Source organism: Cinclus cinclus, chromosome 26 (assembly GCF_963662255.1).
Source record: "Cinclus cinclus chromosome 26, bCinCin1.1, whole genome shotgun sequence".
Classification (NCBI taxonomy): Eukaryota; Metazoa; Chordata; class Aves; order Passeriformes; family Cinclidae; genus Cinclus; species Cinclus cinclus.
Window position 1 is genome coordinate 5,634,417 of NC_085071.1, and position 20,479 is coordinate 5,654,895.

General features: G+C 46.9%; 3 protein-coding genes across 5 annotated transcripts; 1 reads left to right on the plus strand and 2 right to left on the minus strand.

Annotated features, from left to right (window-relative positions):
* On the minus strand, positions 1–6,312 carry ZBTB8OS (zinc finger and BTB domain containing 8 opposite strand). Of its 2 annotated transcripts, XM_062509053.1 has the most exons (8): positions 6,038–6,312; positions 4,804–4,975; positions 3,501–3,525; positions 2,837–2,958; positions 2,575–2,657; positions 2,256–2,308; positions 2,054–2,090; positions 1–1,420 (listed from the first exon to the last, which is right to left on the minus strand). In XM_062509053.1, the coding sequence occupies exons 2-8, from the start codon at positions 4,889–4,891 to the stop codon at positions 1,334–1,336; spliced, it is 495 nt and encodes a 164-aa protein (XP_062365037.1). In that variant the 5' UTR covers positions 4,892–4,975; positions 6,038–6,312; the 3' UTR covers positions 1–1,333. The 2 variants fall into 2 exon arrangements, with proteins under 2 accessions (XP_062365037.1, XP_062365038.1); XM_062509054.1 differs by lacking the exons at positions 3,501–3,525; positions 6,038–6,312 and having other exon boundaries at positions 4,804–4,829.
* A 209-nt stretch (positions 6,313–6,521) lies between these two features.
* On the plus strand, positions 6,522–14,254 carry RBBP4 (RB binding protein 4, chromatin remodeling factor). 2 transcript variants are annotated; one of them, XM_062508867.1, is made up of 12 exons: positions 6,522–6,633; positions 7,698–7,845; positions 8,148–8,293; positions 9,247–9,420; positions 10,040–10,155; positions 10,291–10,451; positions 10,564–10,690; positions 10,792–10,869; positions 11,918–11,994; positions 12,121–12,178; positions 12,271–12,381; positions 13,057–14,254. In XM_062508867.1, exons 1-12 carry the CDS (start codon positions 6,618–6,620, stop codon positions 13,120–13,122), a joined length of 1,278 nt encoding a protein of 425 aa, XP_062364851.1. In that variant the 5' UTR covers positions 6,522–6,617; the 3' UTR covers positions 13,123–14,254. The 2 variants fall into 2 exon arrangements, with proteins under 2 accessions (XP_062364851.1, XP_062364852.1); XM_062508868.1 differs by having other exon boundaries at positions 6,591–6,633; positions 7,701–7,845.
* Positions 14,255–15,014: 760 nt separating this feature from the next.
* On the minus strand, positions 15,015–20,029 carry SYNC (syncoilin, intermediate filament protein). Its single transcript, XM_062508849.1, has 6 exons — positions 19,986–20,029; positions 19,426–19,614; positions 18,730–18,773; positions 17,435–18,642; positions 16,123–16,247; positions 15,015–15,078 (listed from the first exon to the last, which is right to left on the minus strand). Exons 1-6 carry the CDS (start codon positions 20,027–20,029, stop codon positions 15,015–15,017), a joined length of 1,674 nt encoding a protein of 557 aa, XP_062364833.1.
* Positions 20,030–20,479: the final 450 nt, after the last annotated feature.

Consider the following 20,479-nt stretch of genomic DNA (forward strand, 5'->3'; position numbering starts at 1 on the left):
TGTGCCCTCACAGCCGTTGGGGCTCGGCCTGAGGCGAAAGAAACCCCCAAGCTCAAAATAATGCTTATTTTATACCATTAAACTGGCATGTTGCAATTCTTACTTATAAGAAAAAAAAAAAAAGTCTGCTCATGTTTGTGGGGAACAAAGCACAAGCGTAATTTATTTATGTCTGAATTGACTGGTCAGTATCACTCAAAAAGCCATTAATTGTTTCAGTCCAAGTTTTATTTCAGCATTGAAAGTCTCTTAAAAAATAAGAGGGGGTTTTATCCCTCTGTCTTTACAGCATGGATATAAAACCAGAACTATTTAAGATGACTTTATAAGATGAGACACCACAGTGAGGCACTTGGAGCATTTATGGTAACAGAGCAGGCCAGGCCCGTGCTCCTCACATTTAAATTAAATTAAAACATCAGGTAATGCACATTTGACATCCTGTGATTTACAAAAGAAACCCATATTTTTGATTAATTCTGATTCAGTCAAGTCCATAATCCTTTGACATTTAAGGATTGTCTGTATTGTTCTTTTTAAAAGACAGGCTGATGCAAACCATGCTTTCTAAAAAAAGAGTCAATTTTCACAAGATACAGATGGGAGTGAACCCAGGGAGAACCTGGGACACTCCTTTCCATTCCCTTCTGGAAGAGCAGCAAAGCTGCCAACTTTTTAGACTTATCATAGGTGATAAGAGGATTCCAAGTACAGTCACATGCTTTAAGATTTCACGTGGCAATTTATTTACAGCAATTCAGCACCACCTGCTGGCATGACCTCTTTTTTAAGTAGTTTAAAAGATGTGGTGGTTTGTTTAATTGAGATAATTTTTTTAGGTGTCTAATTTTAAATACTCAAATTTTTCTCCACATTACATCTGAGCCACTGCAGCTATTTTGGATTTATGTAATATGGAGGAGGAACATCAGCTCAGAAATAGAATATGAAATATGCAAATGAAATCAATCTAGATGAACATTATCTCCCGTCACGCTGCAAAAAAGGGAGTGTTTTAGTTATCAGCTCCACCAATTTCTGTATTTCATACAGCCCCTAGCACCTGGATCAGCCTTAAAAGCTGCCTGCCAGCATTCCTGGGAGAATTCCAACCTGTACAAACCTCTCCTTCTCCATATCCACCAAAGCTCAATTAATTCTTCTTATTCTCTGTCTCAGTGAAAACAATCTGATGTTCCCTGCAATTAGGCCCTTCAATTTCTGATTTTAACTGGCCAATTCCTTAGGTTTTTTTTTCCCCCCACAGGGATTACAGTTTTAGGGGCTTCTGCCAGATGATGACCCATACCCACACAGCCACACTCTTCTTGCTTTAAATATCAATGATGACAAAGACTTCTGGCTTTTCATCTTCACAGATCTGCATTGCTGAGTAAGTTATGGCTTTGACTTCTGTGCCCTAGAAAAGAGACAGAAACCATACATTTCTAAATTATATCCCTTTTACCAGTTCAGAACCCCCAGATCTCATCACTTTCCTCAAATGCTATCCATTTTTTTCTCCAAAAGCTGTAACTATATTTGTTCTGATGAATAAGGAAGTTGCCACACTAATGACAAGCCAAACAGTGAAAAGGGAGCTCTTTCTTTATTTTTTATCCTCTTAATACCACAAATTCTTCCTCTTACCTCCGACAGACCATTAACATTTGCTATGCTAAAAATTACACAGATCAAGACATCAGATTTTGCTTCTAACAATTCTTTAGAAAAAAAAGAAGGAATAAAGAAGCAGAAACTGTCTAAGCATAAATCTGTACCAACAGTGTGAAACCCAAACACCTAAGTTCTGAATACAGACTGATTTTCTGTGTTACCTATCTCACAAAAAGGAAGCAAATTGAGTTAATTTGTTGAATTTTGCTTGTTCTGAGGAAATGTCAACAGTTTCAGGGACACATTCACAAAACCATGCAGAAAGTGAGATCTTGAGTTTGGTGGTACTTCAGCCATGTTTATATTTTGATCTCTGATTTAAAGGACACCACACCTCCTCCTCCTCCTAAAATGGAAAAGAGGAACCACTGCCTACCTGTGGGTGTTTGTCTAAAGAGAACTCTTCTCCCCATCTGTAAAGGCAAAAAAATAGAAGAGAGGTGTTGTAATTTTGGTAACATTTACCAAATGCTATAATTAGTTTCAGTGATGAGCACAGAACAGTGAGATTTTCATTTGAAGCCTCAAAGGAAGCAAGAAAAGTCCACAATCCACTTTCAGACAATGGTTAAACTCACCCAATTGATCTTATTTTGAACTGCATTCGGTCAATGTGAAGCACTTTCACTTCCTGCAGAGAGTGGGAGGAGAAATGTGTCAGTCACACCTTCCACCTTCAGGCAGAAATTCCCAGTAAATCTCACTTACTCCTTAAAAGGTTATTTTCCATTATTTAGACACCTTCCACCAGCCCAGCTTGCCCCAAGCCCTGTCCAACCTGGCCTTGCATTTTTTGTGTTCCTTTTTTTCCCTAAAATACCATTGCATTCAGAGCTGGGATTATCAGGGAAGAGCTTTTGTTCTACAAATGGAAAAAGCTGAAGTCAGAACACTTACCCTGGGTATAAAAAACTCATCAGCACTGAATTTATACAGCCATTCATCCAGGAAGTGGAAGAGAAGAGACAACAGGTCATGCCCTGTGTGGTGGAAGCAGAGATTATCTCAGCAAAAACATTTCTAAGACCACCTCAGATGTACAGGAAATTCAGATAACAATGCTTAATTGTATTTTAATTAACTGCACTAAGGCTATGTGTAAAGATTGAGATTTTTGGTACCTTTCTCCCTCTCATAGTTCTCCATAGAAGTGCCTCACCTTCTGCCAATACCTCTACTGTATCCACAGGTTCCACAGTGCCTGTGTCTGTCATGTAACCAAACATGGCCATGGCACATTGCTCAAAGGCTTCTTCCAACGTGTCTCCCCAGGCATGGAGCCTAAAAACACATGGAATAATCACTGGAATATAATACTGGGTCACAACAAACAGAAACAGCCCCAAAGTCACATGCAGGTGAAAAATCAGAACATGGGAGTTCAGGCAGAGGAGGTGAATGAGTAAAAACCACCTGGTTTATCTAGAAGAAGTTTGTCAGGAGAGTTTTGTGGGAGAACATGGAAAATAAATGTTTTGCCAGCCACCAAGAAAGTTCTTTCCTCATGTGGCTAATTGGTGTCTATAAAAATAAACCACACAGAAGAAATTTTGTTGAAAAGGAGGGATTAAAAGGAGATTTCAAAACACATTTCCAAATAACACAGGGGCTTAGTCAGAAGCACCATAGGAACATGAGAAAAGAAACCAAACATGATTCTATGGTGTCTCAAAAGCAGGAACAAAATTGACCAACAAAATGACATTTCAGAGCTCCACAAAATGTTACATCTACAAACTGCCCTTGGCTGTTTCTCCAGGCTTAAAGCAGTATAAAAAATAATCAATTTGTCACCCTGAGAAATCCCAGGTGCCCACACTTACTGCACATCTGCTGTGTGATCCAAATCTGAGGGGAAGCAAAAAGAAATTATGTCACCAAAAGCATTTATAACACAAAGATTAAGAAAAACAACCACAAGTACCTGATTTTAATGAAACATTTTTGCATTCATCTGCAGATGTGATAAAACTATTTTGTAGTATATTAGAAAAACTTAGCACAGGTAGAATTTTGGATTATTTCTGCCAAAAAAAACCCTGTTGAATGTGATTATGTCAGTGCAGGGTTTGGCTGTTGTAATCCAACAGGCTTCCACAAATTAACTGCATTAAAAAGAAACTTTCACCAGGAGCAAAGAGTTTATGCTGAAGTCTACAGGACTGGAAATTATTCATGCAGAGGATGAGATTTGCAAATATTTCCAGCTCAGTGAGGAAATCTACCTGTCCACACCCAAAAGCAGCCATTATGCAAAGAGAAAAATTTAAACCATAGGATGGAATATAAAATAGAAGGCAAACTTCACTCATGAAGCATGATTAACATCCCATGTATCCAGCTGGACATGAACCTCATTTTATATTTATTCAGAGGAATGAAAGAAATGCAAAATTCCAGCAGAACTAAGTTGGGATGTGAGATAAATGCTCACTTCAACTGAAAAATTCTTCTGGTGCTGTTTAAAGAGATCACACACTATTAAAGGGCTCTCAACAACGGTCTCTAAAGCAAACAAATTCCTCTGGATGCAAAAGAGGGATAAAACCTCCTCCAGTTATGGAAACTGCATGGCTGTTGTGGTGTGTCACTGTATTTCTGCACTTCTATCAAATAAATAACTGGACACAGCCTAAAAATATCAATTCTAACAGAGATATCAGAAACAGTCCCTCCAGACAGACACCGGTGACCGAGAAAACAGGCAGGGGGTGGATCCCTGCCTTAAGCTGGCCCTTGGGCTGCCACACACATCCTCTCAGGAGGCATTCCAGGGGTGGGGAAAGGTAGAGATAATCATCTTTAAGTAGAATAAGAACACCACACACAAGGCCAACACACTTTTGAATGTCTCTTCCTACATGAGAGGTAGAAAAACTGCTAGGAAATGGCTCAGAAGAGGAAAAATAGCTAAGAAATGGCTCAGGAGAGGAAAATAAATAAATTACTTTCAATTAAGGAATTTATTCCCATCATGAGTGTTTTCAGTGCCCGTCACAAGAGAAGCATGATGAAGAAAATTTCTCATTTCTGTATTTCCCCTTATCCTCCTTGCCCTCACAACAGCACTGTCACACCCACACCTCATCACGATAATATTAAAAAAAAAAATTAAAAAATACTCACATTCATATTTCTTGCAGAGAGGGGGGTACTTGGCTTTCACAGCCTTCTGCTCCTCGGTCAGGTTGTAATCCCTGTCCTCGGCTGCCATGGCTGAGGGAATCCCTCCCTTCCTGCTGCTGGGGAAGGTCCAGGAATCCTCCCTCACTTCCTGGTTTCTCTGGAGTGATTCAACCTGTGGAGAACAGGGAGGATTCCTGTCACTGTTAAATTCGTGTAATTTCAGTTCTTTCCGGTCAAACTGGGAGATGAGGAAGTTGGGAGTTCAATCCCACACCCATGAAGTGATGTTTGTTCAGCCAGCAGAGCCAAGGGGAAATATTCATCGTGGGAATTGTGGATTTTTGGCCTTTTCTAGGGGGAATTGTGTTTCTTCTTCCATGTGTACACTGAGCATTCCGTTCATTCACAAATAATAAAATACAGCCCTGATGGGAACAGCTGTAAAGTAAATTAAACTTCCATGTTTTAGCTTAATTTTAATTTTCTAATTAATTTTTTGGAGGGTGCTCAGCCCACTGTACATCACACACCTGAAGTGTCACTGCCCGCAAACCCCCGTGACATGACCTTACAGAGGATAAAAAGTTGTGTTTTCTTAGGACAAGGATTACATTTAAACCTCAAAGCACATGTGTGGAGAATCCAGCTGTCAGCCCAGTGCAAGGGGTTTCCTGTGCTCTTTTTCTGGCTGCTTTTTAAATAAATTAAAAAAAAAATAAAATAACTGTATCAACCCCTCCATTTAAAAGTCGGATTCTTACACCCAATCTCATAAATTGCTGTTTTCCTGTTCATTTGTAAATCCAACAAACTGAAAAACCCCATTAACTTCAGACTAATTAATTTTCCTCTCCAGATTTCCAGACATCATAACCATTCTTTAATATTTTTGTGCACTGTAAGATTTATCCACAGCTGAACCAAACACTTCCCAAACAATGAAAAAAAAATAAAAAATAAGATATCCCTTAACTTTTTACACAGGAGTTGCTTCTTACTCCAAGGCTTAGGAACAAGATATAAGATTTTCAGTTCCTAATTTCAGGTAAACATCTAGGTATGTAGGAAAGAGAAGTCTAAAACTCAGAACTTGGGTTATATCTTGAGGAATAAACGCAGATATTGATTCGATATTTGATTTTAATCCTGTTAAGCCTCAGCTGTGGACAGTCAGGTTCCAAGTTACCCTCAGCAACCGATCAGAACTAGCAAATATTACACCTCTAAAACTCACCGCGGCACTGCATTGTGGAAAAAAAAGGAATATACTCGTGATTACAGAGAATTAATAAGGCGCCGAGGATACCCGATGGTGACGGGGCGGCCCTGGAAGGAGGCCTCGGCCCACACGCTCTCGCTCCCGCCCCGATACGCTCTGCCCACGGCTGTGGCGACCGCAGGACCCGCAGCCACCGGTTCGTTCCAAATCGGGGACCGGGAGCGAGGACCGAGAACCGGGACCCAAACCCGAACCCACCGCCCCTCAGCGTGGGGCGCGGCCCCTTTAAGAGCGCGCTGGGGGCTCTCCGGAAAATGGCGGCTCCCAGAGGGGAGCCCGCCCACGTGACAGCCGCGCGCGCTCCCGTCCCCGCCTCTTGCCCTCCGCTGATTGGCCGGCGCCTCCCGGCGGCGGGCGCTGATTGGGCGGCGTTGGCGCGCGAAGGGGTGCGCGGCGCCGGGAGCCGCACGCAGCGGGGGCAGGAAACAATAGACGGAGCCGCGGCCGGAGGGCTCGGAGCAGCGAGCGCAGGAACCGCCCGCCCTCCTCGCCCAGCCTTGAGCCCCGCGGCCGCCGCGCTTGCCTCCGCCGCGCCATGGCCGACAAGGAAGGTAAAAGCTCCGTATGGGCGGCGCGGCCTCCGCCGTGAGGCGCGGGGTGCCCCCCCTCCGCCTCGTTACGGCGTGAGGGGAGCGGGGCGGTGCCGCCAGGGGGCGCGCGGGGGCGGGGCCTGAGGGCTTCCCCCCCCCTCCCCCCCCCGGTCATGGCCGCCGCTGCCTCCCCGCATCCCTGGCACCAACCGGGGTGAGCGGCCCGAGCCGGCCTCTGCCCGCCCCCGTGCACCGAGGAGGGGGTTTGTGAGGCGGGGAGGGTCGGGCTGTGCCGTGCGAGGGGAGTGGGCAAAGAGCGCCCTGAGGGTGCCCCGCTTCGGCCGGGGGTGCCTCCGTTTTCATGGGTGAGCGCCGCTTCCGCGGGGATTCTTCCCTTCCGTGGGCGAGCTACGGTTCCTTTGCAGCGTTCCTTTTCCGTGGGGCTGGCCCCTTTCCACGGGTGAGCTCTGCCCGTCGCCTTCTCCTCTGCACCGGAGGCTGGTGACAGATGGGCCGAGAAAGTGTTTGAGAGCGACAAGGCAGCAGAAGGAGCCTTGGGAAACTGCATTTTGAGAACAAGTAGTTCAAGGCTGCACCCAGACCGGTCTGTTAAGCAGCAATTGCTTTATATCCTGCGTTTAAACATCGTTACAAGTCTGGGGTTTGTCTCGCTGTGCACTGAGTTTCAGTTGTGCTGCTCTAACACCATCATCATCAAATTATTCCAGAATGGATTGGGCTGAAAAGGATCTTAAACTCATCCCATTCCACCCTTGCCATGGCAGGGACACCTTCCACTGTTCCAGCTTCCTCCAAGCCCTGTCCAGCCTGCCCTGGGACACTTCCAGGGATGAAATTTGACATAATTAATATTAATTCCCACCCATAAATCCAGGAAAAAGGATTAGCACGTGCAGCAGGGGATTTTTAACTATTTAGTAACTACTCCAGTAGAGCAAATAGCAAACCAGGGTGTGATTGAGGTACTTGACTCTAATCCATTGCTTGCCCACAGCGCTGTGTGTCTGTAAATGAATTTATAAATAATTAATTGCATGTATTTCTTGAAAAAAAAAACACTTCAGCAGCCTTTGATGATGCAGTGGAAGAACGTGTGATCAACGAGGAATATAAGATATGGAAAAAGAACACCCCCTTCCTGTATGATTTGGTGATGACCCATGCCCTGGAGTGGCCCAGCTTGACTGCTCAGTGGCTTCCTGATGTCACAAGGTAAAGGGACCCTCCTGCTCTTTTTTTTTTTTTTTTTTAAACAGAATAAACACCAAATCCAGGATTGTACTGAGAGACTTTTCGGTTGAGATCACAGAATCCCAAACTGGTTTGGGGTGGGAAGAGACCTTAAAGCTCATCCAGGGACACCTTCCACCATCCCAGGTTGTTCCAAGCCCTGTCCAGTCTGGCCTTGGGCACTTCCAGGGACGTGGAAACCACAACATCTCCTGTGTCAGTACCTCCCCATTCTCACAGGGAAGGGATTTTGTCATCCCTGTTTTGTTTCTCTGCCCCTGCAGACCTGAAGGCAAAGATTTCAGCATTCACAGGTTGGTGCTGGGCACCCACACCTCAGATGAACAAAACCACCTGGTGATTGCCAGTGTGCAGCTCCCCAATGATGATGCCCAGTTTGATGCTTCCCACTATGACAGTGAGAAAGGAGGTAAGAGCACAAAAAGTGGGATTTTTAACCATTTTTCCCTTCTTTTCTCAACAGAAAATTTCTCTTTTCCTAAAGTTCAGGCAGCAAAGTTCAGATTTTACTTCTAAAAATAAAATTATTTCCAATTGGTGCCTCCTTAATAGACAAATACTCTGTTTCTTGAATGTGTTAAAAAATCTAATGATGGAAACACAAGGTGGAAGCTAATTGCAAAAGTATTTATGTGAGAAAGCCTCTCCCTTCCCTGTTTCTCAGGACCTGACCTTGAACCCTATGCAGTGCTTTTAATTGGTGATTTTATTACCACTCGTGCAAAGAAATTTACACAAACTCCTGTAAAAGAATGTTTTTTGTATCAGACAAGTGCAACATTTCAAACATCCTTCATTTGTCTGTGAGTTCTGCTGCCTGATTGCTGTCCCAGCCCCTCTGGGTTGTAATTGTGTTTTATTCCATGTATCAGACTTGAATTGGATGCTTTGTAACCTTTGTGGCTGTCCCGAGTCAGACATTTCTCCTGTTTGCATGGCTGAATCAATCTTTCCACCTGGTGAAAGTCCTTCATGATCCAGTGTTTGCTCTTTTCGCAGGAACTTTGGATTGTGCAATGAGTATTTTGATCTTTGGGCTTTTTAGAGTTGTTTATGAACATGGAGTTGTCCAATAAATACTTGTTTCTATTCTATTTTAGTACTTCTCAAAAATATTTAAAATTAACTTTCAAATAATCCACAACTCGATTATTTTTGCCCAAATTTCACAGTTTTATGAATCATTAAGTTGTTCTATGTATAAAGATAAAGGAGCTTTAACAAGTTGCACCACAGTCCAAAAACTGCAATTTGCTTTTACCACAACTTTGTCTATTTAGAGTGCTTCGTAGCAAAGCTTGAATCCATTCTTTGTACCTTGTTCTGAAACTGGCTTATTATTCCCAACTCTCTTATTCCTAGAGTTTGGAGGCTTTGGCTCAGTAAGTGGAAAAATTGAAATTGAAATCAAGATAAACCACGAGGGAGAGGTGAACAGAGCTCGGTACATGCCCCAGAACCCCTGCATCATTGCCACCAAGACTCCCTCCAGTGATGTCCTGGTCTTTGATTACACCAAGCACCCCTCCAAACCAGGTCTGTGCTTCAGAGAGCACCCAGCTCATCTCCCAAGGGTGGGAAAAAAAGCTTTAAAAATGCTCGGGGTTGCCCCTGATTTGGGATTTTTAGGGCAGAGAGGGTGTTTATTCAAGAGGTTATTTTGTATGAAGTTCAAGCATATGTATCCTTGCAAAAGGAAACATTTTCCTGCCCTTCCACTGCTTGCTTTGTCACCTCACTGTGAGGTATTTGTGGTGGTAGGAGGTGGATTTTTTGGAAACTCTGATTGGTTTGGTGGGTAGCTGAGCTGTTCCCCTGATATCAACAGTCATTTACCTACCAACTCATCAAGGTTGTTTAAAGTAACTCCTTTTGCCACTTGTGGGGAGGATTAAAAGTACCTTCCTCGCTTTAAAAGTGCAGTTGGAGATTATGAGAGGAAGAAAAATAGCTCACCTTATATTTTTGGGTGTTCAGCAGGAGTTTCCTGAGCAGTAACAGCTGAGCTGCTCTTCCTCCCTCCAGCTGGAACTCAGGCCAAAGCAAGGAGGTGGCTGCAGGGTTAAAGTAAAATTTAATAAACTTAATGCCAGGTATTCCAGGATGTGCTGGGAATGGTTCCAGGCATTGGAATCCTTACCCTGCCTTGTTCCAGATCCTTCTGGAGAGTGCAACCCAGACCTGCGTCTCCGGGGGCACCAGAAGGAGGGGTATGGGCTCTCCTGGAACCCAAACCTCAGTGGGCATTTGCTGAGTGCTTCTGATGATCATGTGAGTACCTGGAGCACAGCTGGGGTAAACCTGCACTTGCTGTGCCTTGGGAAGGGCAAAAACATCCTGGGTTTCAGAGGGAGGAGGCAAAGAGAGTCTAAAGATATCCATTTTTACATTTTTGTTGTTTTAAAGACCATTTGCTTGTGGGATATCAGTGCTGTTCCCAAAGAAGGCAAAGTGGTGGATGCCAAGACCATCTTCACAGGACACACAGCAGTGGTGGAAGATGTATCCTGGCACCTGCTCCATGAATCCCTGTTTGGATCTGTTGCTGATGATCAGAAGCTCATGATGTGAGTGGTGGAACCCCTTCACAAATTGTTCCAGCCCCTCAAGCTTTCTCATCTCCATAATCAGTGAAATGAGACACGAACCTTTTGTTAATTCCATGTTTTCCCTTCACAGCTGGGACACCAGATCAAACAACACCTCCAAACCCAGTCATTCCGTGGATGCTCACACAGCTGAGGTGAACTGCCTGTCCTTCAACCCCTACAGTGAATTTATCCTGGCCACAGGATCAGCTGATAAGGTATTTCTGCCTGGATCTTGGAATGTCCTTGCTCACTTTCTGGGGTGGGTGTACCTGTTGGTAATGTCAACAAAATATTTAATTTTTTTTTTCCCCCCTAGACTGTTGCTCTATGGGACTTGAGGAACCTAAAACTAAAGCTGCACTCCTTTGAATCACATAAAGATGAAATATTTCAGGTATAAAAAAAGTCTTTATCTTTTATCCTCACACACTTAGTTCTACTCAGCAGCCTGGAAAAGAAAAGTAGTTTTTCCACAATGATTTTGCACTTAAAAACTCAAATTCTATTCTTTTATCTGCTTAAACATCTCTGGGTGATGTTATTGTGGAGCTGCAGAGCTCCAGTACAGAAAGAGAGTCCAGAAAGGAATCAGGGAAATGCTCTGGAGCTTTAACCACAGCACAAGGATGAAATGGTAGCAGTGCAGAGTCCATTAAATTATTCATGGCAGCAGATTGAAGCAGGAGGCCCAGGGAAATGGCTGCAGTGTTTCCATCTCCTCAGCCTGGTCCTGCAGGAAGCTTTAACACTCTCTGACAAAAGATAATTGCTGATTTTGCTGCTCTCTGTTAAGAAAATGTTCACGTCATGGGCAGCACCTGCTTAGCAGATTAAATATTTCCAACTCGTGCCTTAATCAGAGGAAAAATATGTAGAGGTTTCTTTTTTTGGTGGAGGGATTATCAGTTCAGACTGTGTTATGTCTAAATAAAATTGCAGAATCCTGAAATGCCACATTAGTGTGCAGAATTCTGTGTTCCTTCCTAATCCTGTGATCCTATTATGAGTGGTGTGTTTTGGAGAGCTTTATCTCCAGCAGAAGCAATAAATTTAAGCTTTTTGGCAGTTAAGCTTAATTACAGTGATTTCTTTTCATGTGAGAGCTGTGCCTGCTGCTGAAGGAATCCATGGGTTCTATTTGTGCAATCCTTATTAAGATAAGGAGCAGCCAATACCCTTGGGAGCTGTTTGCACTTGGAAACACATGGGTTTTGTTGGAGGAAAAGGTCCAGGTGTCACCTTTTTTGGTGAAATGTCTTTTTTTTTGTGTGTGTGTGTGTGTGTGTGTGAATATTCACAATTCTTCGTGTGATAAACGTCATTCGCAGATATTTGTGTTGTTATCAATTTGAATTCTTGTAGAGCTTTTGGGGTACAAAATGAAGCGTTGGGGAATGTTACAGCTTCTCAAAACCCACTTCTAAATTTATCCCTGTCTGCAGGTTCAGTGGTCTCCCCATAATGAAACCATCCTTGCCTCCAGTGGCACAGACCGCAGGCTAAATGTTTGGGACTTGAGGTAAATCCCAAATTCCTCAAAATATTACTGATTAATTGCATTACACCTCAAAAAAAAAAAAGAAAAGAAAAGAAAAAAACACCAACCCCCACCTTTTCTTTTTTTCCCTTCTATTTTTTTTTGCAGTAAAATTGGAGAGGAGCAATCCCCTGAAGATGCTGAGGATGGTCCCCCAGAGCTGTTGGTGAGTCTTTTCACTCATTAATTATTTTCACTTTTTACTCACCCTGCAGTGCAAATTTCAAACCATTCCCCTTTTTGTTTCCTCAATCCCAGTTCATCCATGGTGGTCATACTGCAAAGATCTCTGATTTCTCCTGGAATCCTAATGAGCCCTGGGTCATTTGTTCTGTATCAGAAGATAATATCATGCAAGTCTGGCAAATGGTGAGTTCTTTGGGAAGGTGCAGGTGTTGAAATTCCTGGATTTTAGCATTCCTACTTTTATTTACAGCCCTCAGAATTACCCAGTTTGTAGCACTGCTGAAATCTCAAAGGGGCAGTGAAATCCCCTTTAGCTTTGGCCAGAGCCATGGTTTCCAAATACTCTGGAGATGTTTTGTGTTAAAAAAAAAAAAAAAAAAAAGAAATGCTGTTGCAGAAGGAAATTTTTCCCTTCTGTGTTTGAATGAAAACAGTGTGCGAGAACCAAGGATGAAGTTGAGATTTCTCTATTATTGTCTTAAAGAATATTTGAGATTTCATTCTCCAAAGATGAAAAGGATGCTGGTGAACAGGAACATTTTGCTGGCCCCTACGTTCCCAAGTGTTGAAGGTTTTGGAAAACAATCCTGACATTCAACAAGACCATTTTGCTAATTTTTTTTTTGTTTGTTTGTTTGTTTATCTCTAAATTTTATTCTTGGCAGCTTTCTGTGTAGTTCTTTTAGAAAGTGCTGCTGAGTAGAGGACCTACAAAATAAATACTTGAAACACTTTTGCAAGTCATGCAGTGGACTGTCCTTTAGCAGATTCCTTATTACAGGACATTTTTTGAGATTTATGGATAAAGTTGGACCAAAACTTTCTGGAATCCTCAGTGTCTCCATCCCTGTTTTGCAGGCAGAGAACATCTACAACGATGAAGATCCTGAAGGAAGTGTGGATCCAGAAGGTCAAGGGTCCTAGATAGCAGCTTCTCCCTGTTTTTAGTCTTTCTCCTTCTCTTCCCTCTCAGCCCTGACTTAACACTGGTTTTGAGACACACACGTAGACTTTGTGTTCAGCCATCCTCCTGTAGATCCCATCACAGGCTTTTCCACCCACACGCTGAGAATCCAGCACCCAAAAAAATAAAAGGGCTCAGCCCCCTCAGCCAGAGGCTGTGGCTCCTTGACCAGAATTGGTCTGGCTGTCTCTTTTTAACTGCCTTCATCACACAGCAAGCTTGGGATTAGTTTTTGTTTCCTCTCTCTTTTGCTTGCTCCAGCCACAGGCTTTTGCCTAATTTAAACAAAAGTTCCACTGGCAGAGCCGCCCGAGTGGGCTTGAGCCAGCAGAGATGATCCAAGTGTTAATCCCCTGACAGCTCAGAAATGGTGTGGAAGGTCTTGTCCTCCTCAGTACAGCTCAGAAGCCTTGGAATTCCTTTAATTATCTGTACCTTGTGGCTTTTTCAGCCTTTGCAGATACAAGACTTGCAAGTTCTGACTTGAACTGAAATTTCTCTTTTTTTTTTTTTTTTCTTTTTCCTTTTTTTTTTTTTGTCTCTCCTGGCAATTCTGGGGTTTTCATTTTTTCATTCCTTCCTTCCCCTTTCCTCCCTCCTGCTGGTTTGGATTCTTTAGCTATTCCTGCAGAGCCCCCTTCACCTCCCATATTTTTTGCTCTGTTGTGTGTTTCTTGAGCTGTGTTTTCACATAATGTTTCTTTCCTTTCTGTGAAATGGTTTTTAAAACTTGAGGGAGCCCTCAAGTTGTAAAAGGTGTTTGTTTGTACCAGCGGATGACCCCGGTGCCCTCAACAACCTTGGCAGCTGGTGGAAAACAAATGAAATGTGGATGAACTACTTTTTTTAGGAGTTTAGTCCTTGAGCACAAGGTCTGCACGTCTTCCACTCGGGTGTCCAGTGCCACCAGCAGCCTGTTACTCTCCATCTCCTCATGACTAATTGTGTGTAAGTCCTTCAGTTGGAATAAAGTTTTTCTATGTAAACGCTGCAAAGTTTGAGGAGTTTTGTGCTGTTTCTGCATTTACTTGCTTTGTTGAGGGTATTTTCAGGGGAGCTGAATGTGATCTCTACCTCTGTGTGTCCATGAGGTTGCTGGTGGAAGTATTTTTTTTTAATGGTGAAGGCATCAAATTGGATATTTCTCCCCCTCTTATTCCTGCTGCTTTGTGAAATAAATCAGTGAAAACTTGAGCCCCCAAGCAGCTACCAAATCACTGAATTGTTCTTCCTCTCAAGCCCTGCTGCTGTCTGCATTTTAACTCTGCCTTTAGCCCTTTTCACAATGTTTTTTGTTACCCTACAGCACGAATTTGATACAAACACCTTGGTTTGAAAGACAAATTTTGGCTTTTTGGGACGCAGCTCTGAGAGTGAAAAGGCTCCTTAAACTCTGATCTTTTATTTTCAGTGTGAGACTCAATATAAAGTGGAAACCTCTTCCCCACCACCTCATTTCTGTGGAGCATGTCCCAATACAGCAGAAACTTTGGAAATACAAAAGAAAATCCTCTTCAAAAGAGCAAGCTTCTCTTGCATGTAAACTTTAGAAGTCAACCCCCCCCCATAACACTGGCTTCCTAAACAATCTGGACCAAGACAACATTTTCCCAAACACAGCAAAACAATCAGGTTATCCTCATCCACATCCATTGTTCAGTTCCTCTGGGGAAAAGAAGTTTTTTTACACAAGCAGCAGCAGTACCTGGGGAAATAACCCAGGGAAAGGATTGTCTGGTATTCCTGGTTCCAGGCAGCTGCTGCACGTCAGGCAGGGTAAAGCAGCAGGTGGAGACATCCCTTGTATCCTCTGTCCACTGCTTTTTGCTACAAAGAGGAAAATTCTATGGTTCTAACAGTCTTGCTCTGCTTTCTCCTCCGATTTGCAGAGGTGGCCGTAGATTTCTAAGCAGCTCCTGTGAGGAGAGAAAGGAAATTTAGGTCATGGAATATTTACATCAATGCTTTGGCTGGAGAAAAGGGGGGAAAAAAGGTTCTTTTCATAGTATGGAAGAAAAAGGAATTGGGAAACACTTCAAGAGGCTCAGTCCATGGTCTTGAAGAGTGTGTGGGCCCAGCCCTTCCAGAGCCCTTGGCAAACAGGATTTAACAGAAGGGAATATCGTTTTTAGGGGGAGCTACTGGAAAAGGCAGCTCGGAGCTGCACTTAACTCTGAGCTCCCTGGAGCAAATGTGAAAGCTCATGTAGAGGTGTCACTTCCAGGGATGATGATTTGTAGAGTCCAGGAGTTAAGAGACTCCCCTGCTGTACTTGGGATTAAATGTGGGGTGTGATTTAGGAGAAACTTGTGCTGCAAGGACAGAGTGGTGTTGGGATCTGGGCTGAATCCTAAATGTAGTTTGTCCCCTTGGGAATGGCTGGTGACAGCATGGGCTCAGAGAGCTCATCCCTATGATGGAATAAATAAACTTTGGGGTAGGGAATGTCCTGTGGTGTGTTTGAATGAGGAGGTTTGGGTGGAGAAGGGGAAATAGGAATGCTAAAGGAGCAGAGAGGCTGCAGAAAATGGTTAAGAGTGTGTCCAGCTGAGGCTGGAATAACACAACAGCTCCAAGCTGGGTGGGTAAAACAATCCACAAAGTTACAGAGCTTTAGAAATTCGTGTGCAGTGAAGACCCAAGTGAAACCAGGAGAGGACAGTTCCAGCATCCCCAGCACAGATTCCCAAAGCCAAACCTCAGCTCCTTTCCACATATTCCTAAGGAAACCACCACTTAAATTGCCACACCTACTTCTTGGGAAGCCACTCCACTCCTCTGTAGGAGTTTCCAGCAAATCCCTCTTTGCTGTGGGGCAAAGGAGCTGGAATTCCTTTGGAAAAGGGGGCTGTGTGTCCCCCAACTGTGTGACCCCACTGTAGACTCTTCCCCACCATAGCTTTCCTCCTCCCAACCCCTCTTTGGGATGATCCCTGCTTTGGGATCAGACCCAAACTCACTTGTAGATGGAGAGCTCTCGGTGGAGGCTGGTCCTGAGCTCCTCCAGCTCCTGATTCTTGCGCTGCTGGAGCTGGACCCCGTTCTTGAGTTCCTTCAGCCTGTCCTCCAGCTCCTCCACCTGCTCCTGTGGGGAGAACGTGAGTGGATTAGCTGAGGAAGGAGCAGCAGTGCTTCCCTCATTCTCCTCTGGGCTCTCCCTGTGGATGGTGCTGCTCGGGACAAGCACAGCCAAGCTGTCCCTGCCCAACCACCCTCTTTAAAAACCTCTGTAAAAAAAGCTTGGCTTTAATACAAAGGTGGGAATTTTGGCTGGGCTGTGCTTTGTCCTTAGGCTCCTCCTGGCTGCTTGGTTTTGTCCCCTAAAATACTTCATATGTGTTTTGAGAAGCTGCCAGATCTGTATAAACCCATGAGTCAAAAGGCGATAAATAAGGAATTTGGGAAAAAGAAAATGTGGAGGCACACCCGGTGTCCGGGGCACCCTGAAAATCCAGGACAAGCCATGGCATGGGTGCTGGTGGTTCTGATCCCCATCCCAGCAGGGAGGAGCTGTGATGGAAGGGGAATGGCAGCTTCCAGAAACTGCTGGGAGGAGGCAGCGATTGCGAGCCGAGAAAAGAGAGTGTTGAAAGGGGGGAGATTAATTGTGGAGCCTCTTTGCCAAATGTGCTCTTGGAGATATTGAATTGCCTTGTCCCTCAGGCTGAGGGGATGCCTGGTCCAGCCAGAAATAACCCTCCCAGGAGGCAGCCTGGCCCCAGGGCTGTGGGGACACAGGTGAGACCCTTCCTGGCAGCAGGAAGGGCAGAACCTGCCTCAACAGGAGAGGGATTTGAAAGAAAAGCCACCTGTATTTAAATTTGACTTTTCTGAGCGTCTTGGCTCAGTCCAGTGCTCAGAGGAGCTGCGGGAAGTGTATGGTGCATGTGCTTAGCAGCATCACTGAGCTTTGGGAAGGAAATCCCCCATCCCTTCCACCTCATCCCCTGAAACCATTTCTGAGGGGCCAAAACCAGGTGAATATATTCAGGAGAAACCTATTTTTCAAGCTGGGTGAAGCCCTCAGCTTGCCTACTGCATCTCTGGGTTTGCTTTATGCTCAGAGGCTGCTGTTTCACCTCTCCCATACCAGGATGTGGGGTAATTTTAATTCCAACCAGCAGGAGATATTCCACATCCTCCCCATCCTCATCCACCCCACTCCTTCCCTGCACCCTACAAGTAAATCCTGCAGCATCCACACTTCCCTGGATGCAAAATACAATTCCCACTCTCAAAAGATGATGGAGTGATGCCCTTTGGGACACGTACCCGGTATTGCCCGACCTCTTCATCCCTTTTTTGCTTGACCAGGACAATCTGCTCCTCCAAGCTGCGGTTCTGCAGCCGCAACCGGCTGACCTCACCCTGCAGGGGCCTCAGGGCTTCCTTCATGCCCTGGATCTCTCCCTGCATCTCCTGCAGCGCCCTGGCCCCGGCCTCACGCCGCTCCAGCAGCCTCAGCAGCTGGGGCTCGTAGTGCTCCTCCAGCCCCCTCCGGCTCTCAGCCACGAAGCTCTCGAACTCCACGGAAAGCCGCCGGCTCTCCTGGAGGTACAGGTTGTCCTGCCGGCAGGGTGGAGCCTCCAGGCGCTGCCTCAGAACTTCCTTCTCCTTCTCACAGGTCTCCTTCAGCTGGGACAGTTCCCCCGAGAGCTGCCCAGCCTGGTTCTCCAGCTCTCCCTGGTAGGCAGCGTGCTGGGAGAGGTCGTGCCGCCGGCTCTCCAGCTGGTACTGGCAGGCCACGCATTCCTTGGTCACCTTGAAGAGTTTCTGCTTGATCTGCCGGATCTCATCCCGCAGGTTGTCCCTCTCCAGCTCCACCTTGGCCAGCAGCCTGCAGGCTGCCTGGATCTCCTCGTGGGCATGGCGGATCTCCTGCAGCGCCGGCTCGCGGAGCTGGGCCAGCTCGGCGATCAGGTTGTCCCTCTCCCTCTCCAGCTGCTCCACGATCTCAATGCACTCCTGGAAATAATTCCCCAGCTCTTCCAGGGTCAGGCACTGGTGCTCTGTGGCATCAGCATCCAGAGGGTTGCCCGCTCCCTCTGTGTCCATGTCCAGCGGGATCCCTGCCCCATCTGTGTTGTCTGGGATCCCTGCCCTGTCTGTGTCCATGGCCAGTGGGATCCCTGCTCCATCTGCATCCTCATCCAGTGGGATCCCAGTCCCACCTTCATCCACATCCAGCAGAATTCCTGCTTCATCCACATCCCCTGGGGTCCCTGTCCCACTTGCATCCACATCCAGTGGAGTCTCTACTCCGTCTGCATCCATGTCCAATGGGATTCCTGTCCCATCTGCATCCACGTCCAGCGGGACTCCTGCCACGTCCACATCCAGTGGGATCCCAGCCCTGGCTGCATCCTCATCCAGCTGGGTCTCTGGTGCATTTTGCTCCAAGGAAGGATCCCTGCTGGCAGCCTGCAGCTCCTGGTTGGAGTCTGGGCTGCCCCTGTGCAGGGGTTTAGATCCGTTCCCCGCTGGATCCAACGGGGTGTGAGGACATTCTGGGTGTGGAGCACTTCCTTCAGCTGCTCCCTGTGGGGCTGGGGATGCTCTGGCTTCACCCAGCAGCAGCTCTGGAGGGGGTTCAGGCTGTGCCATCAGGTCCCTGGAAAGGAGAGGGGATGTGAACCAATGAGTGTAACAGGTCCCAGCCTTTCCTCCCCACCCTGCGAGACCCCAAAACCAGGGGGGGGTTCCCATCATGTCCCTGCTGTGTCACCCACAGGGAGACAACCTGGGCCCAAACTGTCCAAAATAATGAAAGAAAATACTATTAAAACCTTATTAAACTGTCTGACTGCATGGAGGAGGAGTGAAGGCTGCAAACACAGACCCCCACCCCAAGGGCTGACCCAGGGCCAACCTCCCCAGCGGCACCGAGACGTGTGAGCACTCCCTGGAAAACTAGCCGGGATTTTAGCGGTGTGGCATAACCTCACGGCAAGGGAATGCGCTGCTGGAAGCACAGGCAGGCTCCGGGATGACTGAGATGGAGCGAACCCCACACGCAGAGCTCCGGGCGAGCGGCAGAGCCTGCAGCAGGAGCCGGCGAGCTCCGCTCTTTGCAGAGTCATCCGATCCCGGCATTGTCCCCAAGCACGGCACCTGCAGCTGCCACCACCACCACCAAACCCTCGCTCTCGCATTCTCCCGGCTGCTATTTGGGGGCAGGATGGAAACAACAACTCTCGGGAACGAGCCGGGGTTTTTCCTGCTGCTGTCAGGAGCCGGTGGGATCGGTGGGAGGATGCTCTCACCTCTCGGCCACGCCGCTGAGCTCATGTCTAGTCATTCCCGAAGGAATGAGCACAGGCTGGCACTCACAGGCAGTGAGCTCGGAGCAACGGCTTTGAGCAAAGAACTCATTTTCAGCGATACTTTCTCTCCTAATAAGGCAGTTTTCGGCACTGCTGACACTCCGCAGCCTCGGACTCAAGGGCCGGCGGCTGGAGAAGGGACAGCCGCTGGAAAGGTGGGAAAAGGGCTCCTCTGCCCCGTTTTTCCTTGCTCTCCCCTCTGCCAGTGCTTGTTTTTCAAAGTTCTTGGATCCGCTTGGCACTGGCAGGACGGGAGGGGAAGGTTCTCTCCCACCCTCCACCCCTCATCCCAGGGCCCCCAGAACTCCTGCGTGCCCCACAGGGATTTCCCCCCCCTACCTGATCATTCCATGAGCTGAACCTCAGATCCCCCCACCCCATCCCTGACCCCTCTCCTGCCCCGCACTCCTCATCTCACTGAGGATCCCGCACCCACGGACCCCCCCGGGGGACCCCGGCTCCTTTCCTTCCCAGTCCTGCTCACCCGGGTGGGTTCTTACCTTCCTCCCCTGGAGCCCAGCGCTGCCGGCTCTGCGCTGCACATGGGCTTAGCATGGGGCGGAGAGGGGTTATTAATAAACAAGGCTGGAAATCAGACTCCCCGGAGCAGCCGCTTTCCCCCGGCCACCGCCTGCAGTGCCAGCTGCGGCCGCTTGCCTTCCTCCGCCCCGGGAAGGAGGAGGAGGAGGAGGAGGAGGAGGGCGGGGAAGGCCCGGCTGGCTGCATCCCTGGCAGAAGCAGCCGCAGGGACGGGCTGCAGCCATCCCGCATCCCTGGAGAGCAGCCCTGGCAGCCCCCACCCCGCCCCGGCTGTTCCCAGCCCTGATTTATGGGAGAGCTTTGCTTTGTGGCCCCTTGCCTTTCCACTGGCTGCTCCTTCCCTGGATCCGCAGGTCCCCATCCCGCCGGGGTCCTGGGCAGGGCTGGGATGGGGATAATGGGGTGCCTCGCTGGGGTCTCTTGGGGCTGTGGGGTTTGGCTGCGGTGGGAGGGG